The sequence below is a fragment of the Aotus nancymaae genome, unplaced genomic scaffold (assembly GCF_030222135.1).
Source record: "Aotus nancymaae isolate 86718 unplaced genomic scaffold, 86718_ANA_hifiasm-v0.15.2.pri h1tg000011l, whole genome shotgun sequence".
Lineage (NCBI taxonomy): Eukaryota > Metazoa > Chordata > Mammalia > Primates > Aotidae > Aotus > Aotus nancymaae.
In genome coordinates, this window is record NW_026988422.1 from 22,161,622 (window position 1) to 22,185,600 (window position 23,979).

Sequence of the window (23,979 nt, forward strand, 5' to 3'; positions counted from 1 at the left end):
TTGTTTTCCAAAGTAACACCTCCACAATCTATGTGTTTTGTTTTTCCACAATCTTATCACCACTTGGTATTGTCAATCTTTTTAATGTTAGCAGTTATAGAGAGTATGTGTCAGTATTTCTTTGAAGAAATAATTCACAGTTCCCTCATAGCTGATGAGACTAAGCATCACTTCATGTGTATGAACCACGTGGATACCCTGTTTCAAAAGCCTGTTTTTCTGTCCATTGATACAGTGGGTTGTGTTTTTCTTGTTCATTTGTAGAATTTTTAAATGTCTGGATAGTGACTTTCTTCTTTCATTTTTTGCTCTGTTTTTATCATTTTATCAAGCTTTCTGTTGCATTACTTTTTTTTTTTTTTTTGAGACAGGGTCTAGCTCTGTCACCCAGGCTGGAATGCAATAAGGCACGATCTCGGCTCACCGCAATCTCCACCTCCAGGGTTCAGGTGATTCTTATGCCACCTGAGTAGCTGAGATTACAGACATGCATCACCACGCCCAGACAAACTTTGTATTTTTAATAAAGACAGGGTTTTGCCATGTTGGCCAGGCTCATCTCGAACTCCTGGCCTCAAGAGATCTGCCTGTCTTGGCCTCCCCAAGTGCTGGGATTACAGGCATCAGCCATCATGCTTGGCCTTTTTTCTAAGTTATTGGGATGGATAATTAAATAATTGATTCTCGGTCTCTCTTCCTTAATAATATGAACATTTTATGCTATCAATTTCCCTAAAAAAAACACTTTTGCTACCCTTCACAAGTTTTGTTAAGAGACATTTTAATTATACTTTCAGTTCAAACTATTTTCCAATTTCTGTTGTGATTACTTTTTGGACCTAAAAATGTGTCAAAAACGTGTTTATTTCCAGTCATGTAGACATTTTCTAGTTATGCTTTTCTTATAGCTAAATTCACTGTTGTTAGAAAACAAATGATATGAATCCACTAGAACATGTTAAGACTTGCTTTACGGTCCAGCATATGGAAAACTTTTTGATAAATGTTTCATGTGTAACTGAAATGAACATGTACTCTGCTGTTTTGAGGTAAATGTTCAATATATATCCATTAGGTCAAATTTGCTGATTAATCATATTTTCTATATCCCAAGTGATTTAAGATGGAGATAGTTATCTGCTTATTCTATCACAAGAGAGATGTGTTCAATTCTCCCTTAATTTTTTGAAAAGATCCATTGAGTACCCAGCACAACGACTAAAAATAGACCAACACACATCAGTATTAAATTTCACAGCACTGAGGCTGAAGGAAAAGTACTTCCAGTTTTGGCTCTTAGACCTGGACAGTCCGTGAAATAATTACGGAGGCCATGCACAGTGGCTCACGCAGGTAATCCTAGCACTTTGGGAGGCCAAGACGGATGGATCATCTGAGGTCAGGAAATTGAGACCCGCCTGGCCAACATGGTAAAACCCCGTCTCTACTAAAAATACAAAAATTAGCCAGAAGTGGTGGCAGGCACCTATAATCCCAGCTACTCAGGAAGCTGAGGCAGGAGAATCGCTTGAACCCAGGAGGCGGAGGTTTCAGTGAGCCGAGATTGCTCCACTTCACTCCAGCGTGGGTGAAAGTGCGAAAAAAACAAATTAAATTAATAAAAAAAAGGAAAAAAGCGCAAAACTCTGTCTCAAAAATTAAAAAAAAAAGAAAAAAATAATTATGAGGCATTTTCAGACATGCAAGTCCTCAAAAACTTTATACCTATGTGTGCTCACTGAAATAAAGTAGAAGTTCCTGGAAGATATTCCCACCAAAATGAGAAGGTAAATTAACACAGACATGTGGTCAAAAAATGGATAGGGGAAGGGAATCCCAAGATGATTGCTATGTAGCACATATATAGATTAACCACTTATCTAGATTGGAACAACTTGAAGGGCTTTAGGAAAATCTTCAAGAAGATGACTGGTAGAATAGCAAATGTGGTAGAATACACAACTAGGGAATAGGCTAGGGATACATTAGCCGTAAGTATATGGAAAACCAAGCCATCAAACAAAAAAGACAGTTACTAATTTCAGAGAAAACAAAAAGTTGTTTAGAAAAGCAAAAGTAATCATATTATGCTGTAGCCCAGTTACTAATGTTATTTATACAGTTACAATAGTGTAACACTGAATAATGATCTAAGCAAAATTATAACCTAACTCTATTTGAAGAATGGGAAGATAATGAGAGAATAAGGAGAGACTGCAGAGAAGGGAGGAGAAGATTGGGTAGCGGTGAGTAAAGAATTTAAAAGAAAGCGAGATCATCTTTCATAGTAAAAGTCAGTATATAAAGTCTAAAATTAAAAAATTAAGTAGCCACAGTTAGAGATGCTGCTGTAAACATTTTTAAAAAGCTAGAAGAGGGCCGGGCACGGTGGCTCCCGCCTGCAATCCTAGCACTTTGGGAGGCCGAAGTGGGTGGATCACCTGAGGTCAGGAGTTCAAGACCAGCCTGGCCATCGTGGTGAAACCCCATCTTAAAAAAATAAATAAATAAAAAGCTAGAAGAGTTAAAAGGTAGTTGCCTCTGAGAAGTGAGGGCTAAAAAAATACTATTATTCAAAATTAGCCTGACTACTTAAATTATATATACCAATGACAAATACAGAACCTGGATTTCTAGAAATCTGTAACAAAAATATATACACTGAAAGGGTGAGAAGTCAGAAAATTAAGAATGTTTACAAAGTAATCTAAAATCTATTTTAATCTGAAATACTTTTCCTGTGGTTGTTAGAGACATGGTCCCGTAGGAAAAGATAATTTTAAGAGATTTTTTTTTTTAATATGGTAGGCTGGTGAGTCACCCTACTGCAAAACATAAATATGATTACAATGTCCTTCGCTACTTGGAGAATTTAACCAATGTATATACCTGCAATAATTCTTAAGAATTACTGAAAATTCAGTATCAACCAATACTTTCTTTAAACATTTTCATAACAACATAGTTTCCACATGTACTAGTGTTACCCCTACCCCAAATTCTCCCCACCAAAAGACAACTTTCTGGTGAAAAGGAATTTGAGGAGATAATAGACAACTTCCTAATGACACATAATGATATTCTTTTTCCTATCAGTAAGCTGTCTCCAAAATTGAACTGTCTGAGGAGTTGTTTAAATGCTTACTCATTTCTTCACCAAAAAAAAAAAAAAACTATTCTGCCTATTATGTACCAGGCACTGTGCTGGGTACATTGGAAATAGCACTTACTAGGGGTCTATTGCAACTTTCAAAATATTTAAAGTCCAATGGAGTCACAAGTGATAAGACAATTCTGATACAAATCAATTGCAATTTTTATCTCCAAGTTTTATAGAGCATAGCCCATGTCTTACTCAGCTTTGATTTCCACCCTCCACCCCTACCCTACCATAACTTTACCATGGTATTTTTAAGTTCACCAGGCTCTCAATAAACAGCTGATATTCTTGCTACTTCTGCAGCTGCAATCCTTCTACTGCTGTTGCTACCTCTACATAACGGCCTTTCCATAATGGCAAAAAATGCATTAAGATGGAAAATCTTCCCAGAACCCCAAGCTCAAATACAGTATCGGTTTCAGCAGGTCCCTACTACTTCCATGCTAAATGGTAGCCTCTGGGTCCAAGCCCAAAATAGACATCATAGCACCAGAATATAATAACAAAAACACATATACACTAACTACAAAAATGACAGATCTGGCCCAGCAGGCTTCCTTCTACTCCTGGTAAGGTTTAGATAAGAAAGAAGCAAGGAGAAATTATTGAGGGCTCAAGGATATCCTCTACGTTTTGTAAAGTACAAACATGCAACGTAATGGAGTCAATAACAGCAGCAGGACATAAAACTTATAAACACAGAGTTCCTAACATTACAGATGCCAATTCTCACCTTTAGAAGTAGACAGTAGACAACAGAAAAACAAATGGGACCTACAGAAATCACAACAGCTCCACTTCATTCCATCAAAAATAGCAACGGAAAGTATTTACTTCTTTTCTAACTTTCTCACCTAACAGATCCATCTTATTTTCCTCTATGAGGCGATTGATCAGACCATTGGCTCTTTCAATTGTGCAGACTGCAACATCCAAGGAAGAGAAATGCCTTGCTGGAGAGGTGCTGCCCATATAACCGTCTACTTTTATTCCTACTTCCTGAAACAGACTCTGAATTGAGTAAAAAGAAACAATACAGGTGAAAAAACTTGAAATTCAAGAGGTATAAACAAGTTCTATCCCAGAACATAGACATAAGTATCTAAAGACATCTATCAGATTACTGTCATCAGTTGTTTCTGGCCAGGACACACTGGTTCTTTTTAGAATCACATGCTAAAAATATAAAGTTTGGAACTGGCAAAACTTAGATTTCTGTTAAGAGTCAAATAAAACTATACCATTTTAATGAAAGCATAATAATCTAAAAAGTTCTAAGAGCTATTTATGGGAATTAAAATGGGAGAAAAACTACCTTAAGCACTAACATTTTTAATCTAATAAATAGCAAGAAACTAGCTATAACGCTTGAAGAAGTAAATTTATACCTCACGAGAAAAATAGTCTCATTATCCTACTAATGACCAATTTTTTAATGTAATCGGAAGAAAAGTTTTTAAAGGTAAAATTCAGTGGGACTTTTATAGTAATTTTTGTTTGTTTGTTTAACTTTTAACTAACATACCTTTCAATAAAAAGGATCCTTTCATCATTTTGTTAGTTTGGGTCTAAGTTGAGAGATGCTACCATGTAGGACCAGCTTTGTTGGCTATTTGGCCTCTGAAATAACTGTTAAAAAGATTTATAGAACCACAGAAATTTAGAGTTGTTCATTCAATAAAATTTTCCTGAGCATTTGCCGAGTTAACCCACAGTGCTAAGGGTTAACATCCTAATTTTACACATGAAAAAAAACGAGGCCCAGCAGGTTACGAGCCTGGCCTAAAGACATAGTTAGTGGCAAAACTGGGACTAGAACCCACATTTCTTTAACAATCAGGATACCGATCTTTCCATTCCAAGAGCACATATTTTTTACTGCAGAAATCACAACAGTAAATTTATTCCCTTTAATAAAACATTGTAGTTGTGAAAATGCCCTAAAAACTGTGAGCATCATGTTGATGTAAACTATTAGTCATTTTTGCAGAACAGAAGAACAGATCACACACCTGGAGCTTTACATAAGCACCAATGGATCTTGACCTTCATCCCCTAAATATTCCTAAATGGCCCTCAATTAGAACAGAGTATGCTTCCTTTTTTTTTTTTTTTTTTTTTTTAATAGAGATGGTGTTTCATCATGTTACTGTTACTCGGGCTGGTCTCTAACTCCTGACCTCAGGTGATCCATCCGCCTCGGCCTCCCAAAGTGCTGGGATTACAGGCATGAGCCACCACACCCAGCCATGGATATGCTTCCTTAAACATTCTTTCCTTTCTATGCTTCAGTCTAGTCCTACTGTTCAGTTACATGCTCATTCTCAATGTGCATGTCTATTTGCTAAAGTATTCTGTTTATCTCCTAAGACAAGGTTTACACATTTTTGCGCAATTTTCACCAGTTATTCTTTTGATTTGATGGCCCCTTCTGCTTGATGCAATAATTTTTTAAAAATTAACTTCAGTAAATTTAAAACAAATTTTTTTTTTTTTTTTTTTGAGATGGAGTCTCATTCTGTTGCCCAGGCTGGAGTGCAATGGCACAGTCTCAGCTCACTGCAACCTCTGTCTCCTGGGTTCAAGCGATTCTCCTGCCTTAGCCTCCCAAGTAGCCATGATCATAGGTGTGGGTGACCACACCCAGCTAATTTTTATATTTTTAGTAGAGACGGGGTTTCACCATGTTGGCCAGGCTGATCTCGAACTCCTGACCTCAGATGATCCACTCACCTCAGTCTCCCAAAGTGCTGGGATTACAGGCATGAGCCAACACGCCCAGCCCTCTTCTGTGAATTTTTAATGCTTTTAGCAGTCACCTCTTTTTTTGTTGAGACAGAGTTTTGATCTTGTTGTCCATGCTGGAGTGCAATGGCACAATCTGGGCTCACTGCAACATCTACCTCCCAGGTTCAGGCAATTCTCCTGCCTCAGCCTCCCAAGTAGCTGGGATCACAGGCATACACCATCATGCCCAGCTAATTTTGTATTTTTAGTAGAGATAGTGTTTTTCCATGACGGTCAGGCTGGTCTCAAACTCCTGACCTCAGGTGATCTGCCCACCACGGCCTCCCAAAATGCTGGGATTACAGGCGTGAGCCACCGTGCCTGGCCTGCAGTCACCTCTTAAAGCTACATGGGACGCAATAAACAAACTTTGTTTTCCACTTGCTTTTATAATTCTATTTCAAATGAATGAAGCCAAGGCTGCCAATATTGAGCCTTTCACTATTTCAAACTTAGTAAAAAACATTACCTGGAGATAGTATTTCTTCTCTTTAGCCACAGAAACAAAGGGAAGAATAAACAAAGCTTTCTTCCGCATTTCCAAAACTCGCTTCAAAATAAGTAATTCTGCCACAAGAGTCTTCCCAGCACTTGTAGGAGCTAAAACATGATTATAACACAAGATTATAAGACAAAAGTAATATTTGGCATACTTCATTAATAAATGTTTTAAGCAATGTGTAGTACTACAGCGCCTGAGGCTAATCTATCACTAAGGCCGCAACAGCATTTAAACCTTTATACCCTGAAATGCCCTTTACTTTAAACCAGCTGTCTAAATAGTTTCACTAAAAACAGTGTATACAAATCTTTATAACAACAACATATGATGAATACTATTGAGTATCTAGTTGATACCTAAAGATCCTTTCCTTTAACTACCAAATGGTTAAAAGGCCTGCTTCGAGGAAGTAGATGAACGACTTTATCATGATAGGAACTGTGATCGACGTTGAGGAAAAGGGCTGGGCGCAGTGGCTCATGCCTGTATTCCCAGCACTTTGGGAGGCCGAGGCCAGGGGATCACTTCAGGAGTTTGGGACCATCCTGGACAACATGATAAAACCCCATCTCTATTATTACAAAAATAAATTAAAAAAAAAAAAAGCCAGGCATCGTGGTGGGCACCTGTAGTCCCAGCTACTCGGGAGGCTGAGGCAGGAGAATTGCTTGAACCCGGGAGGCAAAGCTTGCAGTGAGCTGATATGGTGACAGTACACTCCAGCCTGGGTGACAGAGCAAGACTCTGTCTCAAAAAAAAAAAAAAAAAAAAAAAAAAAAATTTGAGGAAAAGGAGCTGTAAGGAATCTTATGAGAAGGGAAGAAAGAAAACAAGAGGAGGGTGGGGGCGGTGGCTGACGTCTATAATCCCAGCAATGTGGGAGGCCGAGAAGGGTGAGGTGGTATGTGCCTGTAATTCCAGCTACTTGGGAGGTTAAGGCTTGAGACTTACTTGAACCCAGTAAGCGGAGGCTGCAATGAGTTATGATCATGCCACTGCACTCCAGCATGGGTGACACAGCAAGACTTCGTTTCAAAACAAAAAACAAAAAACAAAAAACAAAACACAATTAAGAGGAAAGGAACGCCATGCCTAAGAAACAGCATGTGGTGCAAAGGCCTAGAAGAAAGACTGGCATGTTCAGATGACACAGTAAGTAATTTAGTAAGCATGGAGTATAAAGTACTCCAGGGATGTAAAAGAAGAGATAATGAAAGTGCCACAAGAAGGGTTTACAATCCCACCATTTAAGAAGTTCAAACCTTGTCCTGAAAGCAATGCAGAGACTGATGAGCTTTATGAAAAGGAGTGATAAAATCTTATTTGTACTTTATAAAGATCACTTTGGACTGGACACAGTGAATCATGCCTGTAATCCCAAAACTTTGGGAGGATCACTTGAGCCCAGGAGTTCAAGATCAGCCTGAACAACACAATGACACCTCCATATCTACAAAAAATTCAAACAAAATTTTTTTTTTAAAAAGACCACTTTGGCTGTAGGAGCAGGCCAAGATCAGAGGAAAAGGAAGAACTAGTTTCAAAGCTACTGCATAACCTAGAAGAAAGATGATAATGAGCTGTACCAGGCAATGGACCTAAAAACAGAAAGGAGTCAGAAGCGAGAGATATATGAGGTAACAGCCACAGGACTTGGTGATTAATTGTATAAGCTGGTGACCAAAGTTCTGAATGATACCCAAGTTTCAGTTTCAAGCAATTGAAATGGTCAAGCCATTATGCCATTGCCACTAACTACGACTTCTTAGCATTTACGAGTATTTTATATTTTATTTTTTGTAATGTCCTTTCACAATACAAGTACTTTATATGTGCCAAAAAGTTTCTGAGCTCTCATACATGAAATAATGTAATCCTCCCTAAGTACTACCAAGGCACACATACTCACCAACACATAGACACTCTCTCACTCTTCCTAAGTGATCTGTGAGGCTGCATAGCCAGTAAGTGAGAGTTTTCAAATCCAACCAGTCTAATTCCACTGCCTCAACTTATATCTGCTGACAAGTTATTAATTCTCCCTTACAGCCAAAAATCTGTGACTCATAATTTCAGAGAAAACTGACACAAAGGAATTGTAACTTATCAAAAGATTTAAGTGGCATAGGAAGCAGGGTTAAAAATTGTGTATGTCATAGTTGCCCTTGAAAACCCACATAAATTTTTTAAATAAATTTTATAAAATATATTACATATTATTTGTATATATAACCTTGCACAAACAGGTCAATTTATGACTGGGCGTGGTGACTCACACCTATAATCCCAGCACTTTGGGAGGCCGAGGTGGGTGAATCACTTGAGGTCAGGAGTTCAAGACCAGCCTGGCCAACATGGTAAAACACTGTCTTCACTAAAAATACAAAAGTAGCCAGGCCTGGTGGTCCACACTTGCAATCCCAGCTACTTGGGAGGCTGAGGCAGGAGAATCACTTGAACCCGGGAGGCGGAAGTTGCAATGAGCCCAGATAGAGCCACTGCATTCCAGCCTGAAGCAAGACTCTGTCTAAAAAAATATATATGTATCAATTAACAAACATTCACGGTATAATATTCATACCCTGAAAAGCAACCGGGATCAAATGGGGGAAGAGCAGATTTATATCTCCCATTGCATACTCACTGGGATATATGTATGTTGAGCATGATGATGGCAAGTGGAATTTCCCGCTCTTTAAATTGTCATTTTTCTTGCTTCCCCCCCGCATAGTCATATAATAAAACTTTTGTAATTTAAATATAAATAAAACTCCACTTTTTACACATATTTTAAGATTTTCTCTAGTTTTAAAGCACCGCCTCATTCACCTTTTAAAAGAACCATAACTACTTCAATGGATTACTCTTTGCATCATATCTTAAAAATAGTAATTAGTTTACATAAATTTGGATACCTGAATAGACTAAATTCTTTCCTTCCAGGACTTGTCCGAGCAAAAGGCACTCTGCCTGCCATTCAAACATCTTTTTTACACCAAAACTGTGGTATTTTTCCAGAACTGCTTTAGGAAGTCCCCAATTTGCCAATAGTAGCTTGTCTATTTGGCAGTCGGGAGTGGTAGGCTTGCATTCTCCTTTTAGGAAAGAGAAAAAATTAAAATTTACTTCTAATGTATGAGTTTACAGTTAGCCCTTCACTGTGTGTTGGAATTCCTGTGTTGAAATGAAGCTATTTAAAGCACATCCTGAATTCAACAATCTTATGAGAAACTGACCACGTATAGAAAAGTAATAAATTGTTATTTAAGGCATATGATAAAAACAATTCCTTACAAGCCTCAAACAAAAAAACAAACAAAACCCCCTGTGCAATACGCAGTAGATAAAGTCTTAGAATTACGGGTGGAGTGGGGGGAAGAGGACAATATGGAAAAATTACAAAGCTTAGTTAGGTAAGTTTCTATTTGTAAGTTTTAGTTCCATGACCACCGCACAACTAACGATTTTTTTAAATTGGGTAGACAGCCACCAGATACCCAATCAATCTCATTACGAATCCCTGGACGCCAAACAGCCCGTGCTATCCTCCAGGCCCAACAATCCGGTCTTAAGGATCTGTAAGGATCACTGGGTACTATGAGGAGCGAGCCCTCCAACAGGTGATGGTATTTGGCTAACTAGGAAATTGTTTCTCTAAAGGTCGAAAGACCCAGAAGCCACGTAACATTAATACCAGGCGACCACTGAAACACGCGTATGTCTGAACAGAAAGTGACCTGCCACACCAGGCCCGAGTCACAGAGAAGGGGAATAGAAGCCCAATGGGGTATGCAATCAAGGAAGCCCCGTCGGGGGAGGACACCTCCCGACCCATGGCCCGGCGGAGCTGCCCCCGTCGCCCGCGGCCTCCCGGGTTCCCGAAGCACCTGCAGTTGCGGCTGACTGACGGCCGCGGTCCTTCAAGCAGCGACCCAGGCCCGGCGGCGGGCTCAGCACGGTCCGGGAGAGGAGCTGGGGGCTGGCACTGCTGTCACCGCCGCTTCCCGACAACGAATCTGAGCCTGACTCTGAACGCCGCCGTTTCCCACTCCGACGCAGAAGCTTCATGGCAAACCCTTCTCGGACGATCAGGGCAAGCCACAGTCCCAGCGTCCTCCCACTCGGGAGAACCCTGGCCTGCCGACAGGTGCTGTCATCATCTTCCCGCCTGTCTTCAAACTCAAACCTCCCGGCCCGCCCCGGAATCATAGAGTTCTCCGTGGCTTAAGTAACCCGAAAGGCCATAGAGTCCTGGGGAAGGAGCGGCTCTCGCTGGTGTCTGACTTCCGGCCTCCACTCTCCGTTGTTAGTGAATATGAGACTTAAGCGGAAAGCCATAGAGTCGTGGGGAAGGAGCGGCTCTCGCTGGTGTCTAAGACTTCCGGCCTCCTGTTACTATGAGACGTAGATTAAAGAGGAAGAACACAGAATCTACAGTTATAACCATACTTATCCTTCTCTTTTTATCCATTTCTGGTTTGAATGGGAAGGCCATGCTAACTTCATAAAGTGGGCTGTCCCTAGTAGGTAGGTCAGGGAAGTAGCTCTTCTTAACGTGTTGGTATTTTTTAAAAAATTATTTCACATTGCGAAACATTATGCAAGAGAGCCTAGGGTTTCTAATGGAGCATAATTTTCCCCTTTCTCCTAGTGTATGATGGCAGAGCAGGGCTATTTCTGAAAGCAATTTCCATTTTAGCCAGCATGCATTGTGAAGAATATGTGATAAGGAATTGGGGATTGCTGGCCGACAGACCCCTGAGACACCTGTGTGAACGCCGCGAGGAAGGGGTTCTGAATGTACCTCAGGGATCGTTATGATCCAAGAGCTTAGAAAGGAATCTGTGTACTCTCTTTTGTAAAAGTGGAAGCGAACGGGTTCTGAACGTAAAGCAGTGACCATGCATGACCTAGGTGCACAATTCATTTCACCAAGCAAACCTAGTAGGCCCCAAACCTGACCTGGAGAGACTGTGCAGTTCTAGAGCACTAAAAATCTCAAAAGGTCCAGTTCAATTAAAAAAAAAAAAAAACTACTCAATACAATCTGAAAAATAGCACTAGAACCATCAATTCTTTCCGTGAAGAAAATTTAAGGGATTTAAATGATAATATTTTAAACTTCCACCAGATGGCGACATTACTCCATGAATGAAACATTTTGTCTTGGCCTTTTATGCAATCGACAACTATTTATTGAGCATCTACTGTAAGCTAGCTACTGGGTATGGCAGTGAAACGGCATAAAATGGTTTCTGCTCTCGTCGGCCGGGCGCGGTAGCTCACGCCTGTAATCAAGCACTTTGGGAGACTGAGGCTAGCGGATCATGAGGCCAGGAGTTCGAGACCAGCCTGATCAACATGGTGAAAACCCGTCTCTACTAAAAATACAAAAATTAGCCAGGTCTGGTGGAGCGCGGCTGTTAATCCGAGCTACTCAGGAGGCTGAGGCAGGAGAATTGCTTGAACCCAGGAGGCAGAGGTTGCAATAAGCCGAGATCCTGCCGTTGCACTCCAGCCTGGGCGACAGAGTGAGATTCTGTCCCAAAAAAAAAGGTTCCTGCTCTCAAAGAGAAAGTCTAGAGAATGAGATAGACATTAAACAAATCAGTTAATAATTAAGTGTGCCATATGCTCAGGCAGAAATGAATAGAGTACTTGTTAATAATAATTACCTGTTTAAGAGAAATAAAGAAAAAATAAGAAATGAATAGAGTACTATCAAAGAAATAAAAGAGATCTGACTGGGTTTAGTGGCTCACGCTTGTAATCCCAGCACTTTGACCAGACTGGCCAACATGGTGAAATCCTGTCTCTACAAAAAATACAAAAATTAGCCGGGCACGATGGTGGGTGCCTGTAATGCCAGCTACTCGGGAGGCTGAAGTGGGAGAATTGCATGAACCAGGAGAATCGCTTGAACCGGAAGGCGGAGGTTGTAATGAGCCGATATCGTGCCACAGCACTCCAGCTTGAGCAACAGAGCAAGACTCTGTCTCAAAAAGAAAAAAAAAAAAAAAAAAAAAAAATGGATGACCAGGCATGTGGTTCACGCCTGTAATCCCAGCACTTTGGGAGGCTGAGGTGGGTGGATCACAAGGTCATGAGTTCAAGACCAGCCTGGCCAAGATGATGAAACCCCAACTCTAATAAAAACACAAAAATTAGCCAGGCATGGTGGCGGGCACCACGTTACTCCCAGTTACTCGGGAGGCTGAGGCAGGAGAATTGCTTGAACCCGGGAGGCGGAGGTTGCAGTGAGCCGAGATCACATGCCACTGTAATCCAGCCTGGGCAACAGAGTGAGATTATGTCTCACACACACACACACACGAGATAGATTGTAATCATGAAAGAACTTTCTCAGATGCTGTGTAACTTAAGGGTTGACAGTACTACTCTGGAGGCAGCCAGTCTTGGTTTGAAGATTTAGTAGCTGTGAGATCTTGGGCAACTTGCTTAACATTTTCTTTTTTCTTTTCTTTTCTTTTTTTTTTTGAGATGGAGTCTTGCTCTGTCACCCAGGCTGGAGTGCAGTGGCTCGATCTCCGCTCACTGCAACCTCTGCCTTCCAGGTTTAAGCAATTCTCCTGCCTCAGCCTCTCGAGTAGCTGGGATTACAGTCACCTGCCACCATGCCTGGCTAATTTTTGTAGTTTTAGTAGAGACGGGGTTTCCCCATGTTGGTTAGGGTGGTCTCAAACTCCTGACCTCAAATGATCTGTCTGCCTCTGCTTCCCAAAGTGCTGGGATTACAGGCCTGAGCCACTGTGCCCAGCCTTGAGATATTTTTTTTTCTTTTCGAGACAGAGTTTTACTCTGTTGCTAAGGCTGGAGTGCAGTGGTACAGTCTCAACTCACTAAAACCTCCACCTCTCAGGTTCAAGCAATTCTCCTGCCTCAGCCTCCCGAGTAGCTAGGACACAGGTGCGTGCCACCACGCCCAGCTCATTTTTGTATTTTTTGGTAGAGACAGGGTTTCACCATGTTGGCCAGGCTGGTCTAGAACTCCTGACCTCACGTGACCCACCAGTCTCAGCCTCTCAAAGTGCTGGGATTACAGGTGTGAACCACCATGCCCAGCCTATGCAGAGAATTTTAGATCTTACCTCTCACCCAGCTAGGAACTCCAGATTCCTATCCCCCAAAGCCCATAATCCATGCTCTAGACCCCAGGGGGATCAGCAGGCATCAGTATGGAAAACTTTGGGTCAAGAGCTTTTCTTAATCCTCTAAAATGTGTTTGACATTTCTGTCCTACAAAGGATTCCCTGATTTTAATCAGCTTAGTTAGAATGTCAAGGAAGGTGTGCCATATTCAAAGTGGTTTCTTTTTCAGTTTAATATTGCTAAAAACAAGAAAAGGCTGGGCATTGTGGTTCATGCCTGTAATCCAAGCACTTTGGGAGGCCGAGGTAGGTGGATCATGAGGTCACGAGTTTGAGACCAGCCTGGCCAACACAATGAAACCTCATCTCTACTAAAAATACAAAACATTAGCCAGGTGTGGTGGTAGGAGGCTGGAGCAGGAGAATTGCTTGAACCCAGGAGGCGGGGTTGCAGTGAGCAGAGATCACACCTTTGCACTCCAGCCTGGGTGACAGTGAGAAACTTCATATAAAAAAATAAAAACAAAACCAAAAAAACAAGAGGAAAAAAACCCCTTAAATAACAATAATTGATGTACATTCAAAAACATCATCTGATTTTTTTTGTAAGTTATCAAGAGTGATTTGCCATGGAAATTTCAGAAGTTATATGGAAAAATTAAAATTTACCCAAACTAGACCAGGCACAGTGGCTGACACCTATAATCTTAATACTTTGGGAGGCCAAGGCAGGAGAATCACTTGAGCCCAGGAGTTTGAGCCCAGCCTGTATAACATAGTGAAACCCTATCTCTACAAAAAAATTTAAAACTTACCCAGGAGTGGTGGCACATGCCTGTAGCCCCAGCCACTACGGAGGTTGAGGCAGGAGGTTCTCTTGAGCCCAGGAGGTTGAGGCTGCAGTGAGTTTTGATGGCACCACTGCAATCCCCTGTGACCCTGTTTCAAACATAAAAACAATTACTCAAACTACTTTTGTGAATTGACTAAAACAGAATTATCTGCCCAGACTGAAAACTCTGTTTCTCATGTGAGTGGAAGTGATTTGCCAAAGGGCAAAAAAGAAAGAGCTGGAAAATAAACAATGAATGTGGAAAAAGAGTGGTACTGATTAGATCTAAGGTACCCAGAAAAAAGGAGATGCTAATTAAGGGGATTTTGTGTTTGAAATCCAGTGATTCTCAACTAAAACAAGTCTAGTGGAACACGTTAGAATCCCAGAGGAGCTTTTAAAATATTATAATACCCCTGGAGATTCTGAGTTAATTGATCTGGGATGGAGTGCAGGCACTGATGTGCCGTAAAAGCTCCCCAGGTATTCTGACATGCTGGAATTGAAAACCACCAGTGCAACCAAGGGATGAGGCTGACTTGAATTCAGGTGGCTTCAGTGAGAAACTTTTAATAAGGGGCTTAAATTAACAAGGGACTCTGACAAAGATCAATTTTCCCACAATGCCTGAAGGAACTAGTTGCAATAGCTTACTTGTGGATGGGGATGAAAGCACAGTTGAAATAACTTCAAAGGTCTAGGTTAAAACATCAGAAAGCCAACTTGAAGGTGGTAAAACTAAAGAATGAATCCCCACAAAAGACTAAATTACCTGAATATGTAAGAACACAAACCCATGACTTCCACATTCATACATAATCTGGTCTTAGTTTGGCTGCTGTATTAAAATTCCTTTGACTGCGTAATTTTTTTTTTTTTCCTTTTTTTTTTTTTTGAGATGGAGTTTTGCTTTTGTTACCCAGGCTGGAGTGCAGTGACACGATCTTGGCTCACTCCAACCTCTGCCTCCCAGGTTCAAGCAATTATCCTGCCTCAGCCTCCCGAGTAGCTGAGATTACAGGCATGCACCACCATGCCCAGCTAATTTTGTATTTTAAGTAGAGACCAGGTTTCACCATGTTGGATAGGCTGGTTTCAAACTCCTGACCTCAAGTGATCCACCCGCCTCAGCCTCCCAAATTACTGGGATTACAGGCGTGAGCCACCACGCCCAGCCGACTGCATAATTTATAAACAACAGAAATGTATTTTTGGCTGGGCGTGGTGGCTCATGCCTGTAATGCCAGCACTTTGGGAGACCGAGGCAGGTGGATCACAAGGTCAGGAGTTTGAGACCAGCCCAGCCAACATGGTGAAACCCTGTCTCTGCTAAAAATACTAAATTAGTTTGGTGTACGGTCGTGCCTGTAATCCCAGTTACTCTGGGGGCTGAGGCAGGAGAATCACTTGAACTCAAGAGGCAGAGGTTGCAGCGAGCCGAGATCACACTATGGTACTCCAGCCTGGGCAACAGAGTGAGACTCCATCTCAAAAAAAAAAAGTTTTCTCTCTTGCTTGGCTGACCTTTCCTTGTCCCTGGACTAGAGAAAACAGGCTTTTCTTGTGGCTTTGTGTGTGTGTGTTTTTGGTTTGTTTTCATTGGCATTTCCAGGTTGCTGGCAACTCCAGCTTCCAATTTGGAATATTAAAAAAAAAAAAAAAAACACACAGAAACAAGAAATTCACGAAAGTTTAGTTTTTTGGGTCCCCAGGTCTGCCTTCAGAATCTTCTTGTGTTTGTTTACATATAATGTTTAGGGCTTTTAATGCAGTTATCAGGAGGAACAGGGGAAAGCATGTCTGCTTCATCTTCCCAGAAGCGGCCATCTCACCTTTTAGTCTTTTAACAATATTTTTACAAGCAGACATTTACAGTGTATGATGTTGCCCTTCCCAGATCCCTTTCACTGGGTGATTGACCCAACCCCTGGCTGCTGTGTTGGCTGATAACTCACAGCTGCCCCCTCCTTGGAGGAATATCTCAGGGACAAACAGACGCTGTCAGTGTGGGCTGTGCACCACCATCTACCCTTTCTGCCGGGGCCTGACTCCTATCCACGCTGCAGATTTGCGCTACAGAGCCTCCTCCTCAAATGAGACTGAAGCTAGTCTGCACCTGAGACCACGCATGTTCTTGATATTTATGGTGCTGAATTTTCTCTCATGGTAAATGTTATCATTTGAACCTGCGAGGCACAGGTTGCAATGAGCCGAGATGCTGACACTGCACTCCAACCTGGGCAACAGAGCAAGACTCCATCTCAAAAAAAAAAAGGAAGAAGAAGGCTCAGTATAGTGGTGCATGCCTGTAATCCCAGCTACTCTGGAGGCTGAGACAGGAGAATCACTTGAACCTGGGAGGCGAAGGTTGCAGTGAGCCAAGATTGCACCACTGCACTACAGCATGGATGACAGAGCAAGACTCTGTGTCAAAAAAGGAAAACTAAAAAATAAAATAAATGAATATTTTAAAAAACCTAGTCTCTATATTTAAAAAATTAAAATAACTTAAAAAAAAAAAGCTGGGTACAGTGGTGCATGCCTGTAATCTCAGCACTTTAGGAGACCAAGGTGAGAGGATCGCTATTTATTTTGATCCTGACTTTGAGACCAGACTGGGCAACACAGTGAGACCTTGTCTCTATATTAAAAAAGAAAATTATAAAATAAAATTTAAAAAAAAGTTCCTCCTGTGAAATATTCTGACCCACAGATGGACTAGGAGTTTTATGATTTTACCAAATTCTCATAAATTCATGAAGATTATATTTTCCCATTTTATAGATTAATAAACTTAGATTCTTAGAGGTGAAATCACTTACCCAGGGTCATACGGCCAGTTACTGGGGAGCTCTGCATTGACAACCAATTCTGCCTGGATCCAGAACCTATGCACTTAACTTGTGTGTAATATTGGTTTGTGTGTTGACAGGAAAGAAGGGAGAAGTTTCAGGCTGGAAAAGACGTTTCCCTCACATTTACAAATCTTTTCAGGAGCTTTTCTAAAAAAACTCAGGCTCAGTGGTGCCTATGCTAATCTTTTGGATCTTCAGATGATTCATAGTATGCCAAAGTGATTTTGATCTTGGTACAATTTTGAGGCTCATAATGTCAGCCACACGTTGTCATGGTAAAAACTAATAATGCAGTGTGCCTATGTTCAACAAAACAAACAATTCTCATGCTTAATTCTGGCTTTTCTGGATGTTTTGCGATAGAGATGAAGAGGATGTGTACAGAAATATTTTTGCCTTCTTTCTTTTTTTTTTTTAGAAGGGGTTTCACCATGTTGGTTGGGCTGGTCTTGAACCCCCGACCTCAGGTGATCCTCCTCCCTTGGCCTCCAAAATGCTGGGATTACATGCGTGAGCCACTACGCCCGGCCTATTTTTGCCTTCTAAGAGTTAAAAGATGGCAAGACATGGTGGCTCACGCCTGTAATACCAGCATTTTGGGAGGCTGAGGTGGGCAGATCACCTGAGGTCAGGAGTTCAAGACCAACCTGGCCAACATGGCAAAACCCCGTTTCTACTACTAAAATGAAAAAGTTAGCCAGCTATGGTGTCACACATCTGTAATCCCAGCTACTTGGAAGACTGAGGCAGGAGAATCGCTTGAACCTGGGAGTTGGAGATTGCAATAAGCCAAGATACTGCCACTGCGCTCCAGCCTGGGTAACAGAGCAAGACTCCATCTCAAAAAATAAATAAAAATAAAATAAAATACTGCTTGTATTAGGCCATTCTTGCATTGGTATAAAGAAATGCTTGGCCGGGTGTGATGGCTCGTGTCTGTAATCCCAGCACTTTGGGAAGCCGAGGCAGGTGGATTACTTGAGGTTGGGAGTTTGAGACTAGCCTGGCCAACATGGTGAAACCCTATCTCTACCAAAAAATACAAAAATTAGCTAGGTGTGGTGGGGTGTGCCTGTGATCCCAGCTTGTTAGGTGGCTGAGACAGGAGAATCACTTGAAGCCAGAAGGCAGAGGTTGCAGTGAGCTGATACTGCACCACTGCACTCCAGCCAAGCCAAGATCATGCCACTGCACTCCAGCCTAGCCAACAGAGCAAGACTCCATCTCAGAAAAAAAAAAGCGACCGGGGGAGGGGGTTGATAAATGCAGTGGCTCACGCCTGTAATCCTAGCACTTTGGGAGGCTGAGGTGGGTGAATCACTTGAGGTCAGGAATCTGGGACCAGCCTGACCAACATGGCAAAATCCCCATCTCCACTAAAAATACAAAAATTAGCTGGGCATAGTGGCGCATGTTTGTAATTCCAGCCACTCAGGAGACTGAGGCAGGAGAATCTCTTGAATCCTGGGGTGGAGTTTGCAGTGAATGGAGATTGTGCCGCTTCACTCCAGCCTGGGCGAAAGAATGAATGAAACTCCATGAAAGTTTCTCTTGCCTCAGCCTCCCCAGTAGCTGGGATTACAGGAGCCCACCACCACGTGCAGCTAATTTTCTTGTATTTTTAGTAGAGACAGAGTTTCACATGTTGGCCAGGTTGGTCTCAAACTCCTGACCTCAGGTGATCCACCTGTCTCAGCCTCCCAAAGTGCTGGGATTGCGGGAATGAGCCACCACGCCAGTCCCCATTTCTTAATTTCTTCCTGCTTGGGAAAAGGATATTCCCAGCAGCTGGGATCTAGTATCCTCTTTCCATAGACTATCTTGTGTCCTTTAAGAAAAATTTTCAGGAAACTGTTTGGACTTGAGAGTTTCTACTTACTTAGTTATTGAAGATCAGCTTTAAACATTGGTTGTAGGGTTTTCCTAAAATATTTTGTCACCACCCAAATTGTGGCTCATGAAGGCCCACCCATTTCTTTTGTAAATGAGAGAAAAAAAATACATTAATTCATGCAATTATTCCACAGATATTCTGCTTTAAAAGTTATCTTCTGGGTGAGACCTTCCTTGACCACCGTTTCTAAATATCCCCCATTGGCTCAGCTCTATTTTCTCTTCCTCTGCTTTATATTCTTCATAACACCTATAAGTCTCTGTAATGTATTATTTGTTTACTTTTATTTTTTTGAGACAGAATCTTGTTCTGTCGCCCAGGCCGGAGTGCAATGGCATGGTCTCCACTGACTGCAACCTCCCCTTCCCAGGTTCAAGCAATTCTTCTACCTCAGCCTCCTAAGTAGCTGGGATTACAGGCATGCACTGCTATGTCCAGCTAATTTTTGTATTTTTAGTTGACACGTTTTTTTCACCATGTTGGCCAAGCTGGTCTTGAACTCCTGGCCTCAAGTCATCCGCCTGCCTGGGCCTCCCAAAATGCTGGGATTACAGGCTTGAGCCACCACACCTGGCCATTTGCATTTATTTACATTTCTATAGGCTTCTTCACCAGAAAGTAAGTTCCATGAAGGCAGGAACTTTGTCTTCTAAGTTTTATCTCCAGCACTTAGTACAATGTATGACACATAGCAGACACTCACAAATATTTGTAGAATAAGTGTGTGACCACTATGTCAGACACATTGCTGGGCTCTGGGATACAGTGATGAATGAATGAGACACAGTCTCCCCTTTTGTGAATCTCAATTTCATACCATCTGTCTACCTTTTCTAAAGTTTTTCAGTTTTGCTCTTTGACTTGGAAAATAGAGGTTTAGTGTGAGATAGGCTTTACTGAGTGTGCTATGTTCCGTGAGATATAAATATGAACTGAGATAGGGTTTCACTATGTTGTGCAGGCTGGGCTCAAACTCCTGGGCTCAAGTGATCCTCCCACCTTGGCCTCCCAAAGTGTTAGGATTATAGGTGTCAGCCACTGTGCCTGGCCTACTTGGGGTAAATTTTTTATTTTTCCATATAACTTCTTCAATTTCCATGGCAAATCACTCTTGATAATTTTTGAAAACATATACAAAAATCAATGATTTTTTTTGAACGTACATCAATTATTAATTGAGAGTTTTATTTTTATTATTATTTTTTTAGATGGAGTCTTGCACTGTCACCCAGGTTGGAGTGCAATGGGGTGATCTCTACTCACTACAACCTCCACCTCCTGGGTTCAAGAGATTCACTTGCCTTAGCCTCCTAAGTAGCAGGGATTACAGGTGCCCACTACCATGTCTGGCTACTTTTTTGTATTTTTAGTAGTGATGGAGTTTCACTGTGTTGGTCGGTCTGGTCTCAAACTCCTGACCTCAGGTGATCCACCTGCCTTGGCCTCCAAAAGCGCTGGGATTACAGGTGTGAGCCACCACACCTGGTCTCTTCAAGGTTCTCATAGCTATTCCCTCTCTCATCCCAGCACTTTGGGAGGCCGAGGTGGGCGGGTCACCTAAGGTCTCACTATGTTGTCCAGGCTGGACTGCAGTGGCTTTTCACAGGTACGATCAGCACACTGTGGCCTATAATGCCCAGACTCCAGCAATCTTCCTGCCTCATCCTCCCAAGTAGCTGAACTACAGGCGTGCACCACCACACCCTTGAAGGAGGCTTTTACCAATGAACGGAGAATGAGACAAGGGTCAATAATTATATTTCCTGTGGCTCATGCCTATAAGCCTAGCACTTTGGGAGCTTGAGGCGGGTAGATTACTTGAGCCCAGGAGTTTGAGACCAGCATGGGCAATATAGTGAGACCACTTCCCTACAAAAATTTTAAAAAATAGCCGGGCATGTTGATGCACACTCATACTCCCAGCTACTCGGGAGGCTGAGGCAGGAGAATTGCTTGAACCCAGGAGGCAGAGGTTTCAGTGAGCCGAGATTGTGCCACTGCACTCCAGCCTGGGTGACAGAGTGAGACCTTGTCTTGGAAAAAGGAAAAAAGCTCTTTCTCGGTCTGCCTCTGTCTTCAAGGGTTTTAGTTACTTTCTTTCCCTCAGTCACTGTTCTGGCTGTTTTGCTGTCTCCTCCAAGAGCTGTTGTTAATTAATTTACATCTCCCTCCCTCCAGACTTGTCTTCCTGGGAACAGAGTGTTTACTAAAAGTGAGTCGAAAAGTATAAGAAAAAAAACCCACCTTGGTCTTTTCACACCCTAATTCTCAATCCAAGACCACCTCGCCTGGGATCACCAAAATGTATGTGGGGATTTCTCCCCAGCAGCAATCAATTCTGCAGCAGATTCTCCAGTGGGCATCAGCTGAGTGTCCTCTAATTGAGTTCAATTCTGACACTACCTACCTGGAAATAGCATCTGATCCAGCAGATCGAGAGCTCAGTCCCACAAGGCTGTCCCCACTTCTGATGCCTGTTGCAAGCTCAGGTTATCGTCTAGGCTCTGACCAACTGCCTATAAATCTGGGTTCCCACAACCCCGTCTTTGGGCATAATTAATTTCTTGAGTGGCCTCACAGAACTCAGAGAAACATGTTTTTGTTTTTTGTTTTTGAGACAGGGTCTCATTCTCTTGCTAGTCTGGAGTGCAGTCCTAGCTCACTGCAGCCTCGACCTCCTGGGCTCCAGGGATCCTCTCACCTCAGCTCCTGAGTAGTTGGGACTGCAGGCATGTGCCACCTTGCCCAGATAATTTTTTTGAAAAATTTTTGTAGAGAAGGAGTCTCACTATGTTAGCCCAGACCAGGCTCAAACCCCTGGCCTCAAGTGATCCTCCCACCTCAGCCTCTCAAAATGTTGGGATTACAGGCATGGGCCACTGCACCTGGTAAACACTTTACTTATGTTTACTGGTTTATTAATAGATGATATAATAAAAGATACGAATGAACAGCCAGCTGAAGTCATACCTACGGCAAGGTTTGTGGGAAGGGGTGCAGAGCTTCCATGCCGGCTCTGGGCTCACCACCCTTCAGGAACTTCATCATGTTCAGCTATCCAGACGCTCTGCTAAACCCTGTCCTCTTGGGTTTTTATGAAGTTTTCATTGTGTAAGCATGATTGACTAAATTATTGGCCATTAGTGACCATCTTAACCTTTGGCCTCTCTCCTCTCCTTGAAGATTGGAGGGTAGGGCTGAAAGCCCCAATCCTCTAATCATGCCATGGTCTTTCTGGTGATCAGCCCCACACTGAAGCTACCTAGGGGCTGCTAGCTACTAGTCATTGTGTTGACATACAAAACACACACTTGGTCAGGCGTGGTGGCTCACACCTGTAATCCAAGCACTTTGGAGGCCAAGGCGGGCGGATCACCTGAGGTCACAAGTTCAAGACCAGCCTGAGCAACATGGTGAAACCCCATCTTTAAACAAAAACAAAAACAAAAAAAAAATACACTTATCACTCCAGAGTTTCTGACTCTGGAGTTTCAGGAGCTCTGTGCCAGGAAATGTGCATGTGCATATATATCTTACTGTAAATCACAATATCACAGATGACTTAATTTTCTGATTGCTTCAGGGATATTAATCACTTTAAGCTTGTAAAAGTAATCAGAACCAAAATGATGTCATTAATGTTAAAAGCAAAAACAAAATCCTGACCAAAAGAGCTGGGGAAGGCTGTGAATAGAAGGTTCTCATGCTTATATGCCTGATAACAAAAACGATCACTAAAGACTCTGCAAAGCCGGGCGCGGTGGCTCACGCCTGTAATCCCAGCACTTTGGGAGGCTGAGGTGGGTGGATCACAAGGTCAAGAGATCGAGACCATCCTGGTCAACATGGTGAAACCCCGTCTCTACTAAAAATACAAAAAATTAGCTGGGCATGGTGGCGCGTGCCTGTAGTCCCAGCTACTCAGGAGGCTGAGGCGGGAGAATTGCCTGAACCCAGGAGACGGAGGTTGCAGTGAGCTGAGATCGTGCCATTGCACTCCAGCCTGGGGAACAAGAGCGAAACTCCGTCTCAGAAAAAAAAAAAAAAAAAAAAAAGACTCTGCAAAAAATCCAACCTTGCACAGAGGCCATTGCAATCTTACACAAACATACTTCTACAAGGACATCTGCCTAGCAGTTGCCTGTCCAACCTCGGGCTGGCATCAGCCTTATTATTGGTTTTTGTAGCCAGGGATAATTGTTTCAAAATTATTATGTAATTCTCTTTATTTTTTCCTTTAAACATCTTTGTCTTCCTCCCTGAATATGCCCATAATTTATTAAGGCATGCATATTCCCTTTGCAATGCTCTATTTCCAGATTTGTATCCTTCTCTTTTATTTATTTTATTTTATTTTTGAGACAGAGTTTTGCTCTTGTTGCCCAGGCTGGAGTGCAATGGTTCAATCTTGGCTCACTGTAACCTCCACCTCCTGGGTTCAAGCGATTCTCCTTCCTCAGCCCCCCAAGTAGCTGGGATTACAGGCATGTGCCACCACGCATTATACTTTTAGTAGAGACAGGGTTTCTCCATGTTGGTCAGGCTGGTTTCAAACTCTGGACCTCCCAAAGTGCTGGGATTACAGGCGTTAACCACCACTCCTGAACATCTTTTCCTTTTAGAGAGACTCTTTCTATTTGTTACTTTGTATTTGTTACTTAGGTTGACCACCTCAGAACAACCCCTAGAGGTTAGGTACCCCAAGGCCACACATCTAGTAAACAGTAGAGCCTGGATGCATACATTCTGGCTCAGGGTCCATTCTCACTGTTATTTACATGTTCTCACTTTCCTTTTCCTTCCTTTTCTGTCCTCCTCCTTACCTTGCAGATACTTATTT

At 42.2% G+C, this 23,979-nt stretch overlaps 1 protein-coding gene across 1 annotated transcript in view; it reads right to left on the reverse strand.

The window, feature by feature from the left end:
• LOC105707733 (DNA polymerase theta-like) overlaps nucleotides 1-23,979 on the reverse strand; it is an 83,064-nt gene that overhangs the window by 21,463 nt on the left and 37,622 nt on the right. The window contains exons 4-8 of the mRNA XM_064374688.1: nucleotides 14,374-14,497; nucleotides 10,337-10,844; nucleotides 9,365-9,544; nucleotides 6,417-6,547; nucleotides 4,015-4,171 (exon numbers count right to left, since the gene is read on the reverse strand). Of these exons, the coding sequence (XP_064230758.1) occupies nucleotides 4,015-4,171; nucleotides 6,417-6,547; nucleotides 9,365-9,544; nucleotides 10,337-10,658 (790 nt within the window). The 5' untranslated portion in view covers nucleotides 10,659-10,844; nucleotides 14,374-14,497. The remainder of the gene's footprint in view (nucleotides 1-4,014; nucleotides 4,172-6,416; nucleotides 6,548-9,364; nucleotides 9,545-10,336; nucleotides 10,845-14,373; nucleotides 14,498-23,979) is intronic.